We start from the raw sequence: 18615 nt of genomic DNA, 5'->3' as shown, positions 1-18615 counted from the left end.
AAAGATCAGACACAATCACTGACTGAAGATTATGCAAGTAAAAAGTATATTTCTCGCTAGAAATGTTATTAGAAACACGTTTAACGGTGAATCGGTCCTAAAATATTGCATTTCCCATTCAGATAATAAAGATTAATAAAGATCATACACATTCACTGACTGAAGATTATTCAAGGGAAAAGTACATTTCTCGCTAGAAATGTCATTAGAAACACGTTTAATGGTGAATCTGTCCTAAAATATTGCATTTCCCATTCAGTTAATGCTGGGTTTTGCGTATCATATGCACGCGAAATGGACGTATCCGCACTCCACAGTAGTTAATGCTGGGTTTTGCGGGTTTTTGCGTATCATATGCACGCGAAATGGTCATTTGGCGTATGTACTGCAAGCATTTTGAAAGTGTCAAACCGTGCGATCTGTACGCATATTGGTGAGACTGGGTTGGCTACAGCAAAAATCACAGTGTACATTGTACTCTATGGGTGTACATTTAACACTCATTTTTGGGTATATATAGGTCCAAGAGTTCAGTGTTCACTGAACACTGTTAGAAGAGCAAAATATGTACTCCAAATTTAGAGTTACATTTGAACACTTTGAGAGTGCAAATGTACTCTATTAGTGGTACTTTTGGGCACTCATTCAGTGCTTCCTTACACCTGCAGTGTAAACTTAGAACCCCAGAGAGAGAAAATATGTACTCCAAGTCAGTGCTTTGTAGCACTTCGCAGAGCTGATTATTTAATACTTCTAGAGTGAGAATGTACTCTGACTGGTGTACAGCCAACACCTTTGAGGTGAATTATCAACACTTCATGAATGAATAGTCTACACATTAGATTCTTGAAAACATTATATTTTTATTGATGCTGCTGTTGTTACAGTGCATACATATATAATATAGTTAACATTATAGTTAAACTTTTAATTATTTTACATCAAGAACCATATTTAGTTTTACATTTATATGATGTAACAAACAACTTGAAAATAAATAAATGTGTCCCTGTCAACCAATTAAAGGGGAATTCCGGTGTAAAACGGATTTGGGGTATGTTTTGTATGATAATGAGTTGAAACGTTCGTTTTGGAGTACAAAAAAACGCATATAGACGCTTTCTTCAGTTGGCTGTTTTTAGCCGATTCTATCAAAACGCTATAAAATTGAAACAATGGGGGCAGTGGTTATGGTAAAAACTAAATTGCTATTTTAAACCATTTAAAAGGCTAGAAGTAGCCCGACACTTCTTTGGTAGTTCAATAAGGGTATTAACATATAAAACGAGGCAATGAGAACTTTGTAAGTGTACAGATTGTTTATTAAAAAGTACATTTTATACACACAATACCATCAGTAGATCACCTGTCGACGCCATTGTTTTCAAGACTCGATAAGTAGATTGACAAACACAGAGATTGTGACATCCATCAGCAACACACAAGCTCTGGCGGCATGCCATGGGACCTTTAAAAATACCTTTTAAAATAAAAATTATCAGGATACAATTACCCTGTGAAACTTCACTACACGATCCACAGCTTCCCGGATGGTGATTTTGACAGCTCCCTTCTTTCCACTTGGAGGTGGTGGCAGGAGGTAGACCAGCAGGAGAAGTGAGGCCATGTCACTATCCCAACCTGAAAAGGGAGAGCACATACTTTGAGCATGAAATACACCTGATGAAAGCACGTGACACAACATAAAAGGTTCAAAAAGTTCTTGTCAATAAATAGTCAGCATCTAAAAAGGTGGCCAAATACAAACAGGTTATTATCATAGGACCCTTTTTTTTTTTTTTTTTAAAGGGTCCTATGTTCCCCAGTCTCATACAAAGAGGGGAACATAGGACCCGGGGAACATAGGACCCGGGGAACATAGGACCCGGGGAACATAGGACCCGGGGAACATAGGACCCGGGGAACATAGGACCCGGGGAACATAGACACGCTCCCACTAAATTAAAGCCACGTGCCTCGTTAGCATTAGCTAAAAATGGTAACGAGGCGTTAGCTAAATTGAAGACATGTGCCTCATTAGCATTGGCCATTAAGTTTGACGTTAGCTAAAATCGTTAGCATTTATAAGTTGGTTATCAGATCTAAAAGACGAAGAAATGCAGAATATTCTGCATTCAGGGTTTCTGCAGGTTTGAACAAGTTACATTTAAGACTTTAATACCTTCTGAAGACCCATTATGAATACAATTGCTGACCTATATGAAGGACACACGCACAACTAACTATGAAACATATAAACCCTGTGAATTATTCACTTGGTACTTTTCTTACCTGTTTACATTCCCGTGAAGTTCAAAAATGTCTTCGCTCACTCTGAGCAATCCCTTGGCGATATTGATTCGATCCTCTCTAGTCAACCCACCGTCTCTGCCGAAACAGTTTGCCGCGTAGTGTGGAAGAGGACAAACGGTCACATGTCTCTAGATTCAACCAATGAGGAGGCGCAGCGAGCCAATGACGAATCGAAACCTAAGCCGACGTGCGGCCGTCAATCAACCGTTGGACACTCAGGGAGTCCATCATCCTAAAATAAACACTTAAATTACTCTACACCAGCATTAACTTAGAGACAACACCCAAGAGTGTTTCTGGTACACCCCAAAAAATGTACTTAGTGCCTATTCAACACCAAAGTGTATAAAATCTACTCTGGTCATGAATACTCTGGGATTTTAACACTTTGGCATTTGCTGTGTAGGACAACGCATAATGCATCCTGGAATGAGTGAAGCTTGCCTGCTGACACGTTAAAATGACTGTCACAACTGCCATGAGCAAAACCATTTGTACATAGTGTAGGCTACAGTAGGCCTATTCGATATTGAATGAAGTAGGTTACTTTACACTCCCTGTCACTGTACAGAGTAGACAATATGATTTGCTTGTACAGCACCTTAAAAAACTCACTGTTTTTTAAGGTTTTTTAATGTTTTTCACTATGTTCATAGGCACACCCAGCCTCGCTTTCAATATAACACGCACTCGCATTCTGTAAACACCATCAGTAAATAATAATATGAAAACAATATAAAATATCTTTCAACAAGAAAAAAATATTTGTTTACTTTAAATGGATAAAGGTCAACAAATGCGCAATTTTCAGCTGTCAGAAATGTGTTGTGATCACTTGTATTCCTCATAGCTCTCAGGCTGTGGGGAAATCAGCAGCCAGCGATCTCAGGTCTGCTCTGCATGTATTAACTGTGGCTAAACATCAACTGGACTAACTTCATCAATTCTCATTTTCAAATGATTATGAATACTATTATTGTTATTTGAAGCCGTGTCAGTCTTGACTGTGGGTGGTGTTGTCCTCTGTGTCTGCTAGTGTCTATAATACAGCAATATTTTTGTCGACATTATCAAACGGAAGAACTTTTATTATGAAGAGCACAGGGCAATGAAGCACGCTAGCCAATAAGAGGACCCGCCCACCGGCGGAAACCAGATATTGAGTGGTAAATTCGTTTCGCTCAGTAAGAACCAAAAAACGAATAAACAAACTGAAATTTAGATTTTCGTTTTCTTGTCAAAACGAAAAAACGAAAAAAACGGCTTGTTTTCTGGTTTCTGCTTGCGTCAATTATTCCCAGAAAACAGAGTAATAAAACGTACCTTGCTCCTCTTTCAGCTGCCCACCCCTCCTTCTCCGGCAAAAAAATAATAACATAAAACGGCTAATAAAACGCGTGAGGTGGCGTTTTGAAAAGAGAAAACTAATTATTTTTTTAGTACATTACATAAAGATAATTATAAGCCTTTGATTGATATCCTTATCCAGACATGTTTTGCGGAGACACATTCCTGTTATCCACTTTTATTGGCGTGAACGGAGATATATATTACTGGGCCCTATGAATCGAGGGGACACGTACACAGCCCGCTTAAACAGCTGCAATACCAGGCTTGGCCGCTGAGCACTGTTGGATTGCGGAAGTATGCACTGTACCCGGGGGCTTGGGCAGCACTCTAGCCAGCACGCTAGTCTAGCCTCATCTCTCCATAGGACGAGACTAGCAAGGAAGTGTTCTAGCAAGGTTGCAGCCTTCACTTTGGGAAAAAGCCGTTTCTCTACCTCTGAACTACTCCTGCATGGTAAGAAACAACCATTTAATTTGAATGTACCGTATTATTTCAGAATGATCAGGACCGATTACTGCTCAGCCGAGTTTATAGGAAGAGAAGCCCGTTAAGAATAATAACATAACTATCCGTTGGAAGGGGAGCATCATTGCACCACATTTGGTTTACTGTTATAGTAAACCAAAAACGAATTGATTATTCTTAAGGAGTTTTCATAATTAATCAATTGTAGCAAAGGTCAGTTTTAATCTGTATTTGATACAGCCCATCTGCGTTAAACCCAAATACATTACCCCTCTCTAAATGGCTCCGGTTACTCCCACACCGGATCTTGGCTGCTCATGTACTTGCTTTTTTACTGTTGCAGAGCTATAAACTTCTCAACAAGTGGATTCATTGGGTACATTTTGAAACGTGACGTTTCCCTTTGAATTGCGTTTTAGTTTGGCTAATTGGCTTGTGTATAAATATTGAACTAACGACGGCTCTGAATCTACAGTATCAGAATGCCTCATGGGATTCATTGATTCGCGTAAACGTTGGGAGCCCAGTATGCGTTAATCAACATTACCCATACCTGATAAATCAGGTATTGTCTATCGTTCCCTGCTTTAAAGGAAAAATGTAGAAGACACCACTTGTTTGTTCTAATTGTGATCTCTTGATAGATGGCAGTGTGCCACACAGCTCAAAAGAGGGTACTGGTGACAGGCGGTTCTGGCTTGGTGGGAAGAGCCATACAACATGTGATCAACGAAGAGGGGGGAGGAAAGGATGGGGAAGAGTGGATTTTTCTCTCCTCCAAAGATGCCGACCTAATGTATGTTCACATTTGCTTCTACCTGGCTTGCTGCTTTTACGTTATGGAAGCTAGTTGTACTACCATGCTTACACACAAACATTAAAAAACTACTTTCCTTTTACCCTGGTCTTTCTTCAGGAACAAGGAGGAAACGCAAGCCGTATTCCAAAAGCATAAGCCCACACATGTCATTCATTTGGCCGCAATGGTGGGCGGTCTCTTTAAGAACATGAGGGTGAATTTGGACTTCTGGGTAAGAGGCAACCACAGCACTGGCAAATTTTATAGGGATTGCATTGATTATGCTGAGTATTTTATATCGTGCTTTTGTATTGTGCGTGTGCGTTCAACAGAGGAACAACATCTACATCAATGACAATGTGCTGCAGGCAGCACACGAAGTGGATGCAGTAAAAGTGGTTTCCTGCCTTTCTACATGCATATTTCCAGACAAGACCACCTATCCTATCGACGAAACAATGGTGAGAAGTGATGGTTATGGTCTTCCAGTGTGTCTTCCAAAGTGTCTTGACCTGAATCTACATTACGATTTGGGTATTTTTGTAGCACAACACTTTAAAAGGGGTGCTATCATGCTTTTTCGACTTTTTCCCATTGCTTGAGATTGTTATATGATGTATGTAATGTATGCATGTTTTACGTATGCTAAATTAGAAAAATCGATGTCCAAGCCAGGGGGAGTATTTGAGCCCACCGAGAATGTCCCCCCAAGTGTTTGAAACAGCTTGTTTGCGCTCAAACTTTACTTCCGTAATAGTGTGACGTCAGACTGTGCAGGGCAGAAGTCGTGCCTCCCGGCTACCCGCAATCAGTTTTGGGGTAGTTACTCAAAAAAAGTAATTAGTTACTCAGTGTTTCCCCCAGTAAATGTCTCAGTCAAGGTGGTAAGCAGTCGGTGGTGTTGTTGGGGGGGGAAAAATTTTGGGGGTATTTTGCTCAAAGATGCCAGTACGCATGAATGAAATAAACGACTGTTTATTTCCATATAAATAAACAACAGTAGGTACAAATGTTGTGCAAACATGCAGACACTACAAAATAAAATTAAAGAAAAGTGCAAATTAAATACAAATAATGGACAATACACTTAACTTTTGTATGCAAATTCAACTATTTACAGTTCCTTTTTTGGATCTTATTTGCGGCACAGCTGACAAGAGGCATCAGTGCACGCAATTCAGCGTGGCTGTACAAAGAACAGTTCCAGCGCCCTGCTGTAATTGAACTTTTTATTTTTTAAACTTTTTTAAACTTTTTATTTTTTTATTTTTTTTTTCAATACATTGGTAGTCAAGGCGGGGCCCTAGTCTTGTTAAGGCAGCCGCCTTAACAAGATAGTGCTGGGGGAAACCCTGGTTACTTATTACTAGTTACTTCTGTGAATTGTAATGTGATTACTTAACTAGTTACTGCACTTGAAAAGTAACTTCACTACTTATTACTTTACTTTCCCGTTTCTTAATTTACTGTAGATACATAGACAAACATCATAGCCCTATCATCACTTAGTGTTTATTCTATAAATCTATATGTAGCCCATATGATAGAACAATATCCCTGTCTGCACAAAGAAAAGAAAATCTACAAACAACAAGATAAAGTAGGCTACGGTGAGGTCAATCAGTAGCGACACACAAGTTTCAAAACACAGGCTTTGGGAAACATGAGGACAAAAATGAAGTGGTCAATGAAAAATATAAATGGTCACTTTATCCCATACAATTAAAACAGAAATGCACTTAAGCGGCGGTGACACATGCTGTTACTTTATGTGGTCCAAGGGCTGAATGAACCTGATCTATTTCGCAAGCTATGTCATCGTTAGTGGGTTTTCCTCTCACCCTCTTGCAGGCAAGAGCAGCCTTATCAAGTTTTAAAGCAATGCTGTTTATCCAGTGCACCGTCATTCCTAATTTAGGGATGACGGTGCACTGGATAGACAGCATTACTTTAAAACTTGAGAAAAAAAGTTACTTAGTTACTTAGTTACTTAGGAATGCTAAGTAACTTGTTGTTGGCGGACACATGATCCAGGGAGAACTCAAATAATTTTGAGCTTCGATTCCTTGTCAGTATAACACTTGTTCAGGTTATGGGAAAATGTTTTCCTGTCGGTTGTTGGCTTGCGAGTCGCGGTATTTCATCTACTATTTTTCTAAATCTGGGTGATTCAACAGTCGACAGGGGAAGCATGTCTTCTACAATGAAGCCTGCAACCAGCCTGTCTATCTGTGTCACCTGCTTCTGTGCTCCAACACTTGAACACTGTTAGAGCATCGTTAGCCTACTGTAGCCTCAGTGGCGTCACCAGCCCACATTCCGTGTATTGGATGCATTTTATTAAAACACATCCAATAATACACAAAAAATGTATGCAAAGTGAGTTCAGGATTAGGAGTGATATAGCACATGTCGGCCTAGGCCTAATCAATTGTGTTTTAATATCTTTAGCATTCATTTTATTGCAGTCTATTCTTTTCGTAGGCTACTCTGCTCTTGGCCGTAATTGGGAGATCTTTTTTTTTACCCCATTTTCCTGCTATATTCCTGCGTCTCCCTCTCCTACATAGCCCGTTTCAGCACCGTGTCAGTGGACAGTTACAATCCTACGACCGTCGTGAGTGCAGTGAACGCGCGTCCATGTTAAGAGGAGTTTCGGGAAACGTTCCAAAGAAATTCCCAATGGTTCGCAAGATCCATCGTGAGAATGATCATACGAGTGAAGATCCATCGTTATCTGGAAACGAGGCCCAGGACTTTACACGCAGGCAACCATGGCTTGGGTAACGCAGGAAAGCGCGTTACTATAGTCTAGTAAAGTAGTGTAGTTACCGATATTTTAAATGTAATGCGTTACTTTACTTCGTTACCCAAAAAAGTAATATCGTTATTGTAACGCGTTACGACCCCCAACACTGCCCGCAATGTTTACAACTTCTCGGTGTGAATTTACCGACACGCGCGCAAAGCGTTGAATCCCATGAGGCATTCTGATACTGTAGATTCAGAGCCGTCGTTAGTTCAATATTTATACACAATCTGCCGTGACCAATCACGGCAGACTGGGCTACTAGAGAGGGGGGCCTTAAAGCGACATGATACAAAACTATGTTTTTGAAAGATGCTGAAATTGGTTTTGCAGAAATGAACAGTGAAAATAATGTGTATTTTTAACATAAAGGCATAGTACCCCCAAATGCAATTAATAACCCTAAAAAACCTTGATATGGGATATTTCATACAATATTTGCCACCTTAGTTAAATTGACAATGTGTAAGATTGATTCATATGAGGTATTGCAACCTCAGCAATTGTCTCATAATCTGCCATTTAGAATCTGATTTTACGATAGTACCGGTTCACCACTGAGATTTTAGTTTTTTCAACCTTGAAGAGCTTTTTTTCTCCCTATGTGTTCGCAATTCGGTTACATATAGTCACTTTAAGTTCATATGAGTCAATAAGTTTGAATGCAGATAAATACACCAACAGATATGTGCTGCTCCAATACTATTGTATCACAAAAGTGTGTTTGTTGAGGAACTAAATATTTTTATTTTGTGTATTTCTCAGCACCTGTTCTCTAACATGCTATATCATGGTTTGGAAAACTAAACAGACTAATTCTGATGCTTCTTTAAATTCCAGATTCATAATGGTCCACCACACGCATCTAACTTTGGCTACTCCTATGCAAAAAGAATGATAGATGTGCATAATAGGTATGTAATCCGTTGTTTATTTGGTACATATCATTGAATGGAATATGTACCTATGCATGTCAAGTGTCGTTTTATTTTTTACAGGGCTTATTTTGAGCAGTATGGGCGTAGCTACACATCTGTGATTCCTACCAATGTGTTTGGTCCTCATGACAACTTTAACATTGAGGATGGACACGTGCTTCCTGGCTTAATACACAAAGCCTACAGGGCTCAAAGTAAGACTTTTCGTAGCTAAGCAAGAATTGGGTGCAGAGATGGAAGTACTTTTTTTAATTTTATTTTTCCCTCCTGTGCGTGTGTTTGGCTCCTTGGTCTGCCAGAGGAGGGGAAGCCCTTGGTAGTATGGGGTTCTGGCACGCCTAGAAGGCAATTCATCTACTCTTTGGACCTGGCCCGTCTGGTCCTGTGGGTGGTGAGGGACTATAATGAGGTTGAGCCCATCATACTCTCTGGTGAGTTCTGTGGTCAGCAGCCAACACATATTTTTTTCCTTGTGAGCGAGCCAAACTATCTAGTTCCCTTCTCATTGGTCACAGTTGGAGAGGAAGAAGAGGTGTCCATCAAAGAAGCAGCCGAGGCAGTGGTGCGAGCACTAGACTTCAAAGAAGAAGTGGTTGTATCCTTTTCATCCGGTTCAAAGTAGTGACAATTGTTTAAGCTATGAGGAAAAATCCAAACACATCGACTTCCCTGATGAAAAAGCAATGAATGACGTCACACTTTAAGATGTTTCTGAAAATGCTGACAAATGGTTTGCTTTCCTTAATCGTTGCCCACCAGTATGACACAGATAAATCAGATGGTCAGTTCAAAAAGACCGCCAGTAATGCAAAGTTGATGCGCTACCTCCCAAACTTTGCCTTTACGCCGTTTGAAAAAGGTACTGCTGTTTTTTCTGTGCTTGTTTGTTGAAAGACTATGTAGCATTGCAGGAAGTGAGTTTTTCCAAAAGATGTAACTATTTTTTATTTTACAGCTTTGAAGGAAACCTGTGATTGGTTTGTGGCCAACTACGACAACGCACGCAAGTGAAACGCTGAGATGGAAGGGTTTCAGTTGATAAGGACATTAAAAGACATGTGTTGGGCTATAGGTTAAGTTTTGCTATGGGAACTTTTTTAATCTTTTTAATCAAGTCAAGTCAAGTTTATTTATATAGCACATTTTAAAACAACAGTAGTTGACCAAAGTGCTGTACACGAATACAATATAAAAAAAAAAGAACAAGAAGGCTTAATATTGCATATTAGCAACAACAATGAATAAGATAAAATAAAATCTTAATCTGTATTAAAAGCCAATGTAAAAAAGTGAGTCTTTAGTTGTGTTTTGAACTGTTCCATGGACTGGGCAGATCTCAGACTCAGGGGGAGACTGTTCCAAAGATTAGGAGCGGCCACAGCGAAGGCTCTGCGCCTTTTGTTTTTTGTCTGCACCTGGGTACATCCAGCAGCATGAGCTGACCGAATTTCTCTAGATGGAGCATGGATGCAGACCAGCTCTGACATATATTTAGGTGCCAGCCCATGTAGCGATTTAAAAGTAAACAACAAAATTTTGAATTGAATTCTAAAAACCACAGGAAGCCAGTGGAGAGAGGCCAGGACAGGGGTAATGTGGTCATATCGCCTTTTTCCAGTGAGGAGATGTGCAGCAGCATTTTGGACCAGTTGCAGGCGACGGAGCAGACATTTGTCCACACCAAAGTATAGAGAATTACAGTAGTCTAGACGGGACATTACGAACAGGTGAATGACTCTTTCAAAGTCCTTTGGTGGGAGATACGGCTTTACTTTCGCTAGGAGTCGCAGCTGGAAGAAGCTTGTCTTCACAACTGAGCTTATTTGCTTGTTAAATTTAAAACCAGTCGAAAATAACTGAGGTTTCTGACAGAAGGGTGGCTGTAGGAGGCAAGGGGACCAAGAACACTGTCGATGCCATCCAGCAGTTCGGATTTGCCAAAAACAATTATTTCGGTTTTTTCATTGTTTAGTGATAGGAAGTTAAAGTTCCAACCAGGTTTTCACATCTTTCAGACAGTTTGACAATGCATTTGTTGATTCTTTGTTTGATTTTAATGGCAGGTATATTTGTAGATCATCTGCGAAGCAGTGGAACGAGATGTTGTGTTTTTTAAAAATGGAACCTAGGGGCAGCAGATATAACGCAAAAAGAATTGGAGATAAAATAGAGCCTTGGGGGACCCCACAGACTAGTGGGGCTGCAGCTGAGGAGTACTGGCCTAGATGAACAGAGAAGGTTCTCTTGGACAGATATGACTTGAACCATTTTAGGACATTCCCAGTAATACCAACACAGAGTTCCAGGCGGGATAAAAGAATCTGGTGGTCGACTGTGTCAAAGGCAGCAGTCAAGTCTAAAAGCACGAGCGCAGCAGAGCTCCCCGAGTCGACAGTTAAAAGATCATTAAAGATTTTTAAAAGTGCCGTTTCTGTGCTGTGGCGTGATTTAAAACCAGACTGAAACTTTTCTGTTATGTCATTAAAATCCAGGTGTACCTGCAGTTGTTCTAAAACTACTTTTTCTAACACTTTAGAGAGGAAGGGAAGCTTAGAGATAGGCCTAAAGCTGGAGAGAACAGAGGGGTCGACGTTGTGTTTTTTTATAATTGGCTGGACTATAGCATGTTTAAAAACAGATGTTTATTAACGTTAAAATGTATGGGCCAACAGTGTTAGACACGTCTTTCAGTAATCTGGCAGGAATACTGTCTAGCGGATATTGTGAAGGTCTCAATTTTGTAACCACCTGCGATAGCTCAGAGAGCGACAGTGGGTAGAACTGCTCGAAGACAGTAGGGCATACAGGAGATGCCGCTGGATCTACGGTGGACAGAGGAGGTGAAGATTTGAATGGGTGTAAACAATTCAAACTTGGCATTTGTCTTCCTCCTAACACTGATGCAACAAAATAAACTAGACTGCTTCTTTAAATGGTCCAGCTCATTGCATAAAGATGTAAAATATTCTGGCAATCAAAGCACATACATACATCAAAAGATCTTAAATGAGTTTGAAACAGTGTTCATCGTTATGTGCTTTTACGTTTAGAGGAATGAGTGACAAAGAATTACCGGAAGACTAATACAAAAGTAAAAATAATTTATTCAAATAAACTTGTGAAATATAAAAAGACAATGCTTTAAATATGCCTCTCTCCAGTTAACAACAAAAACAAACATTTAAAAAAATAAGTCCAAGGAAGGCTTTTCAGGGGTTGACATAAGTGTAGCCTCCTTCATGTACTTTGCAGTATTCATGTCCCCGGGTGGCGCTCCTCTTACAAGCCTTGCCCGTCTTAGTGATGCCATTGCACAACTGGCGCCGTGATAAAGTGCTACCATTGGAAATAACAAAGGGAAGTGGAAGGCAGAAAAAAGGACCGAATGAAAGTGTGATCATTGCCATTACATTTCGAACAAATGTAGGTCCAAATGTTTGAAGAAAATAACACATACCTGTTGCCTGCTAGTGAGGTGTTGAAACTAGAATTATGTGTATCACTCACACTATCAAAAACATGGCCTAGGTTTCTTAGAGGAACGACCTTGATTACATCCTGTGAAATAAAACCAAAGTTGATTAATAAACATTTCTGAAGTCTTTTTTTTCATTTGATTTAAAAAAAACAAAAAACGATTTAATTTAGAAGTAGATAACGGCTGAGCTGCGTCATAAGAAATAAGTAAAATCGATTAATTGAATGTTATCCCTTGAAACATCACACAATTTCGGGCTAACAGTAAAAAAAAAATGTTGAAAAACGCAAGTCATTGGGAAAGGTCACGTCTAATAAAACGAAATCTAGATCTCGTTATTCTCACCATTGAGAGCCTGGACACCCTCATTAGCTTCGGGGTGGATTGAGTCGGTGTACCCTTAACTGACACTACTCTTTCCTCGAGGTACAAGGGCTCCTGGTTGGGAGACCCGTCGGGAGGTGACGGACATGGATCACCTGTGAATTCAGATTTATAGTCAATGCAGTTATTCCCCCCCCCTCCCCGAATAGCTAACATTTAATATAATAAAAAAGGATATACACCGGTCCATACCGTGAATAAAAAAATCCAAAGGGTCTTGTTCCATCAAGTGATCACATTCACTTCTTGAGTGGGGAAATGGAAGCAGGCATTATCAAGATAAGATGTGCAATTTTCTATCCCTGTATTTCTACAATATAATAGAAAATCTTGACTAATTGTTATACATTAGTGACACTGGTGTGGTTCCTTGAGTTTCTTCTTTAAATTCTGTTGTGGAACTCAACCCAGTGCCAGCTCACCTCAGTGGTGTAGAGTGGTACTCAAATGACACACGCTGGTTCACCGGCTCCACGATTTCACAAGGCGGAAGTGACAGACAGGACGTCTTATCCCTCATCTTGGAGCATGTCAGCAAGAACTGATTGACTAACAAATGACCTGTGCATACACCCATACACAACGGTTAGTGACAATGAGCTCATTATAAGCACAACTCCATCGCCACGTTAGCTCTCTCCCAGCCCTACCAAGTGTCAGCACGAGAACCAGCAGGCTTAGGCCAGTGAAATCCAGCGCCGGTTGCTGGTTGACCTCCGCTACAGCGTTGAGGGAGACCGTGAACAGCAGCGTCACCCGGGAGAAAAACGGACTACGCAGGAAGGTCAACAGTATGGCACCCATTAGTAAATAGCCAGCGTGTAGCACACATGTGCACATGGCAGCCAGGCTTAGACCTGTATATAAGTGGAAACCGGGAGAAAGAAAGCTTGTATTATTGTGGAACAATGGACCCTTCACAGCTCGTCGAGTTGGGTAAACTAACTTGCTGTTCAAGCAGTTCTAAGACTAGACCGGTTTCATTGATATCTGTCGCAGCACCAGCATGGTCAATATTTACCCAACTAGTTGTGTCTACACTGAAACAGACCCATGTTTTCCCTATTATGAAAAGTGTCTTATCTCAAAACACGCACCGCCTGCTTGGAGCCACTCATTTTTGTACCTGCCCAGCCTAGGTATCCCTGGATCATGTGGAGACGGCCTTCTATGCGGTTCTGCATGTCATCTAGATAATGCAGCATGAACCCAAGCGTGCCGTTCATCCGCTCAAGCTTGCGCATCAGGTCTGTGTAGTACTGCGCTGTCGTGTCCTGGTATTGAACAAACTCCACCATACTACTGTCTGAAGTACAGAGAAGAAAAGATAAATTATACAAAAAACAAAACCAAAGTAAACATCTGGTTTATTTACATTTAATTATTCAGGTTATGTTTACCGATTTTATGATAGATATCCTGTGCTTTGTCTCGAACGTGTGCAAGGTCTTCAATAATGGCCTTGTGGTTTTCCTGCACCTCAGACCCTTGACCCTTCAACTGCTCACTCACATTCTCTAAGGAAAGAGACAGCTGTGGGCAGGGCTTTTGCAACTTGCGTCCATATTACATACAGTCCATATTGATTAAAATTCTTAAACTCATAATGAACTAATGCAGCATGACGTTCATTTAGATCACTTCACACGTTACCAACACAAACTATGGCAGTCTGCAGTTTAACACATGTACGTTCTGACAACATTCTGTATATTTCTTTAAGTGTCCGTCTGTTGGTGGTATTGCTTTGATGCATTTGCTTGCATCGCTCTAAACTTTGTCACATTTACAATGTATGGCGCTTCTGGTGTTCTTACCCATTCTGTGTGTAATGCCCTGAATGAGCTGAGCTACCAGCTGTTGTCCAGAGGCTATAAGAGCCTTCTCCTTGCCAAGTTGCTCAAGGTTGACGTCAAGGGAGCGCTCCAGTTGCCCCTGACCCTCCCAGAGTACTCCCTGCTGGGCCTGCAAAGCTTTGTGGCCCTGCATGAGTTTATCCAATGAAGCCACAGTCAACTCCTTGAGCTCAACTTGGCCATCCTAGAACCAAGAAGGGATCGGCACAGTTAAGACCATTAACTCATCTTAATGATCAAGTATCAAGGATATCTAATATCTGAGGGGCAATTTGTTTTAGGACAAATTGCGAGTTATTTAGAAAGGCCAAATTCAGCAGGAATACAATTGTGTTTAAGTATATTGGTACTACATCGTGGCAGATTGTATTTGCAGCAACTTGATAGAAACTCCTTTTAAAAAGGGATTTACTAGGATCAGCCAGTATTGGCCGGACCTTCTTCAAAGTCCTAATCTTGTAGAAATTAGGAAGGTCATTCAAGGTCATGCCAGCAATTTTGCTAAACTTTGACAAAAACCTTTAATCCGTTTATATATAATCCAGGGTAAATTACTCATACCAGTGGAGAAAGGATGATCAGAGGACCAGTAAAAAGATGGTCCCCAATATCTATATGAGAAAAACTACTGTATGCAAACATTTCCCTCACATGATGTATGGACAGATGCATTGCGGGGAGGGGGTGAAACTATTAAAAGTCTGTGTAAAACTGTATTCTGCTAGAGAGGAGACTGGTTAATTTTCTAAACTATTGTGCTATTTTTGCATTAGAAGTCTCATCTGTCCTAGACGCAAATTCCCACTACATTGGCCTTCCTGCAAACAGCGTCCACATGAAACTCGAAGGTCAGCTTGACATAAATTCTCTAAAATTGTAAAAGGCGAGAACAGTCACCTTTAGCTCATTCATGGCATCTAGTTGGCTGCTGGCTGTGGAGATGAGAGCATTCACGGTCATCTCCGCCTTTCGCCGAAAGTGCAGTTGGCGCGTGCCATAGCACACAGAGCGCACTCGGTTGCTGACTATGTGGTACGCGTTCCATGTATCAGAGTCCATTTCCGCTGTACACTCCTTAATTGACTGCAAATAAGAACGAGATATTTAACTACTTGTATTAAAGTATTTTTCTTTTAGAGACAATTTTAACATTTTCACAAATTGAACGTAAAGTCCAATGCAAGTTATAAAACAAAACTCCCAATAATGTCTCAAATAACACACATCTTGTATACACCATGTATTTTTTGATTTATGGTTTGGTGCATCTTTCCTGTCGTTTAGGTATCTGAAACAGAGTAAATACCATTTCCTCTGAGCAGGGGTAGGTTGGGCGGCCCTCCACCTGGGCTTGGCAGTTGAACAGCATCACTCCAAGCTTGGCAAGCTGCTCTTCTGATAGACTTTCACAGGTGGACTTCAACTGAGCAACCACCTTCAAAGGATAGGAAGGATCCGTTTTTAATTGAAAAATAAATGGACGTCAAAGATTCAAAGACCTGCATGACAATTTAACTGATACTCTGGCCATCTCAAGCTTGCTCCTAGCTCGGGTTGTTATGTTAACTCAGCATTGCAAGTAGTGCGAAACACTTAACATTTTTGTTTTACCTTATAATGGCAGCTACCCAAGGGGCTGAGTTCCATCTGCCTTGCTTCCGCCAAGAATTTCTCATCTGCAATAGTCATTTCAAACGGAATGGAGTCTTTTGCAGTTGGTCCGATAGCTGGGAGAGTTGCTGCAGGAGGAGCCTGTGCTGGCTTTAACCATTCAAATAACCCATTGCTGACATGACATCTTAATGCCAACATACAGAAAAGTAGTGAACAAAGTCGTCGAAAGACAAATGGGGCCATTATAACTGCAAAGAGAAAAACAATACAAACTATAAATTGATATCCTATACTTTTGACAGCTGTACCATATGCATCTTAGAGGAACAGGAGATATCACTACAGTGATGCCTCAAATAAAAGACCACCGCAATATAATGAAAAGGGAAAATCTGGTAAAAATTAAAACGCATCCAATCTCAGTAACAGTGACCAACGCAGTGCACTCTAGACATAAATTAAAAAGTAATTATCTTGTTTATTTCCTTGACAAAGATCCCGAGTTCATTCAAGCATGTCAAACAGCCTAATCTTAAATTTCACGGCTACTAAAAGTAAGTTAACACTTAATTAATTGTAAACAAGAGTTTAGCGAAAACAGGAAACATAAAAGAAAGGTTTTGATGTCGTGCTCAAAAGTAACCTATTTTGTTATCCAAATCTGAAGGCTGATCGTTCTCAAAGGCATCACCGACGGGATTAAGGCCCAGCTGATACAAATAACAAATCAGCCTACCCATTTCAGCGATGTACAGAAATCAGCTAATGAAATCAGTGGTAGTGTAGGATATGCTCGTTTTATTTTTTATTTTTTAACAAAAACTGCAATAATTCCCCAACGCACGAAATGGAGCGACCCGCCCGGCTGGGTTACCCTGTGGTAAGATTCCAGCCAACCTTTGGTATCAACTCATTTCCAGGCTACGAGATTCGCTGCCCTTTCACATTTGACCCCAGGTCAACCGAGGTCAACTCACACAGACAGCTGATTCCACCGGACGCGTAAAGGCCGATCCATACCTCCGGATCCGGACGAAATTCGTCCGTCGCCCCAAACGTTGCCCCCGGAACTACCCTTCATACCTCCGTCTGGTTTCAGCGTTGTTATGGATGTTACGCAATAAATCCTCTAGAGGGCAGTGACTGTCGTTTCACAAATTAACGGCATCGACATTCGCAAACATGACATCTGTAGAGATGATTTTGCTTTGCGTCATCCGAAATTGGCAAAAAAAAGTGCAAAAAGTGTGCGGTGGCATGTGACACCCCTCACCAACCCGCAGATTATCTCCTCAAAATGTTGTTAAATGACCAGTTACAACTCATTGCCAAAGCAGGGGAACAATAATAATGAAATAAAAATGTCAGGTATATAGTATAATATGTACAAAACGTAAAATACTATATATATAGGCTATGTATATATATCAGATATTATAGTACTATAGTATAGTAGGCCTACGGACGAAACACCTCCGGGACCGGACGAAACTGTCCGTATCCGGATTTACCGTGGGGGCGGCAGTAGGCCTATAGAGTCAAAAGTCAGACCATTCGCGAAAATAGATAGTACAGTAGTAGTATAATATCTGATATATATATATATATATATATATATATATATATATATATATATATATATATATATATATATATATATATATATATATATATATATATATATATATTGTATTTTACGTTTTGTACTTATATTATAGCTTTATGGCCAATTGTTATTGTGTGTATTTATTGTATTGAGCTACTGGATGGCTTTATTGGTCCCCATTGTGACCAATAAAGTAGCTATCTATCTATCCATCTATATAGCCTTAACATAGCCACACATTTACATGTATGCAGCCAGTAGTTATCCATTATAATTGAAGTTATTTCACATTTTATTGAGTTTTTTTTATTTCAACAGAACAATTGTTGCCAGACAGAGGGTGGTTGCCCTTCTTCTGCTGCGCCGTAGGCGGGCAAGGAGAAGTCGAAGGGTTTGGGTGCACTGCACCCCATCAATGAACGGAGACAAGAACAGGGGTACTACAATCTGGTCCAGGAGTTCCGTGCAGAGAGGCACCGCCAATATTTCAATTCGCCACTAGGAAGTGTGCAATGGCAGAACCGTATGGTGTAACCTAGCCATGATGACCTATAATTTAGTTATTATCACTCGCTGGTATAAATACTCTTTTGCATATATATATATATATATATATATATATATATATATATATATATATATATATATATATATATATATATATATATACACATATATATTATCTCTCGGGATAAATAAAGTGATGTTATTGCTGTGCTGGACTCAGTAGCCAGTCTTTTTTATTGTATTGTATATTTATTGCATTTCTATTTCTGAAGCACTTTGAGTCTGCTTCATGTATTAAAAGTGCTATATGAATGAAGTTGCCTTGCCTTAAATAAAAAAATATTTCTACCTACATGGTGTGATTATATGTGACTTGATTTCGTCTATTTCCCATTATGGTTAATGGTTTGGGTACTTAGTCCACCATTGTTGATTTCTCACCTGAAGATCCAATCTCCAGAGCTATGGCTCGCCAGGCAATGACCTTTTTGGAGTT

At 40.2% G+C, this 18615-nt stretch overlaps 2 protein-coding genes across 4 annotated transcripts; one reads left to right on the top strand and one right to left on the bottom strand.

Annotated features, from left to right (window-relative positions):
- The first annotated feature begins 3974 nt into the window (after positions 1–3974).
- On the top strand, positions 3975–12279 carry LOC130393094 (GDP-L-fucose synthase-like). The gene is made up of 10 exons (XM_056603679.1): positions 3975–4116; positions 4773–4924; positions 5045–5159; positions 5260–5388; positions 8577–8650; positions 8735–8868; positions 8974–9105; positions 9190–9269; positions 9434–9533; positions 9630–12279. The coding sequence occupies exons 1-10, from the start codon at positions 4114–4116 to the stop codon at positions 9683–9685; spliced, it is 975 nt and encodes a 324-aa protein (XP_056459654.1). The 5' UTR covers positions 3975–4113; the 3' UTR covers positions 9686–12279.
- On the bottom strand, positions 11761–17098 carry bmb (brambleberry). 3 transcript variants are annotated; one of them, XM_056603678.1, is made up of 13 exons: positions 16984–17098; positions 16004–16254; positions 15699–15827; positions 15290–15475; positions 14354–14576; positions 13937–14053; positions 13663–13842; positions 13187–13393; positions 12959–13097; positions 12729–12781; positions 12498–12631; positions 12132–12232; positions 11761–12010 (listed from the first exon to the last, which is right to left on the bottom strand). In XM_056603678.1, the coding sequence occupies exons 2-13, from the start codon at positions 16247–16249 to the stop codon at positions 11884–11886; spliced, it is 1842 nt and encodes a 613-aa protein (XP_056459653.1). In that variant the 5' UTR covers positions 16250–16254; positions 16984–17098; the 3' UTR covers positions 11761–11883. The 3 variants fall into 3 exon arrangements, with proteins under 3 accessions (XP_056459653.1, XP_056459651.1, XP_056459652.1); XM_056603676.1 differs by lacking the exon at positions 16984–17098 and adding an exon at positions 16650–16758; XM_056603677.1 differs by lacking the exon at positions 16984–17098 and having other exon boundaries at positions 16004–16728.
- Between the last annotated feature and the right edge of the window lie 1517 nt (positions 17099–18615).

Source organism: Gadus chalcogrammus, chromosome 12, assembly GCF_026213295.1.
Source record: "Gadus chalcogrammus isolate NIFS_2021 chromosome 12, NIFS_Gcha_1.0, whole genome shotgun sequence".
Lineage (NCBI taxonomy): Eukaryota > Metazoa > Chordata > Actinopteri > Gadiformes > Gadidae > Gadus > Gadus chalcogrammus.
The sequence above is the reverse complement of the archived record's forward strand: the minus strand, read 5'-3'. Positions and strand labels throughout refer to the sequence as shown.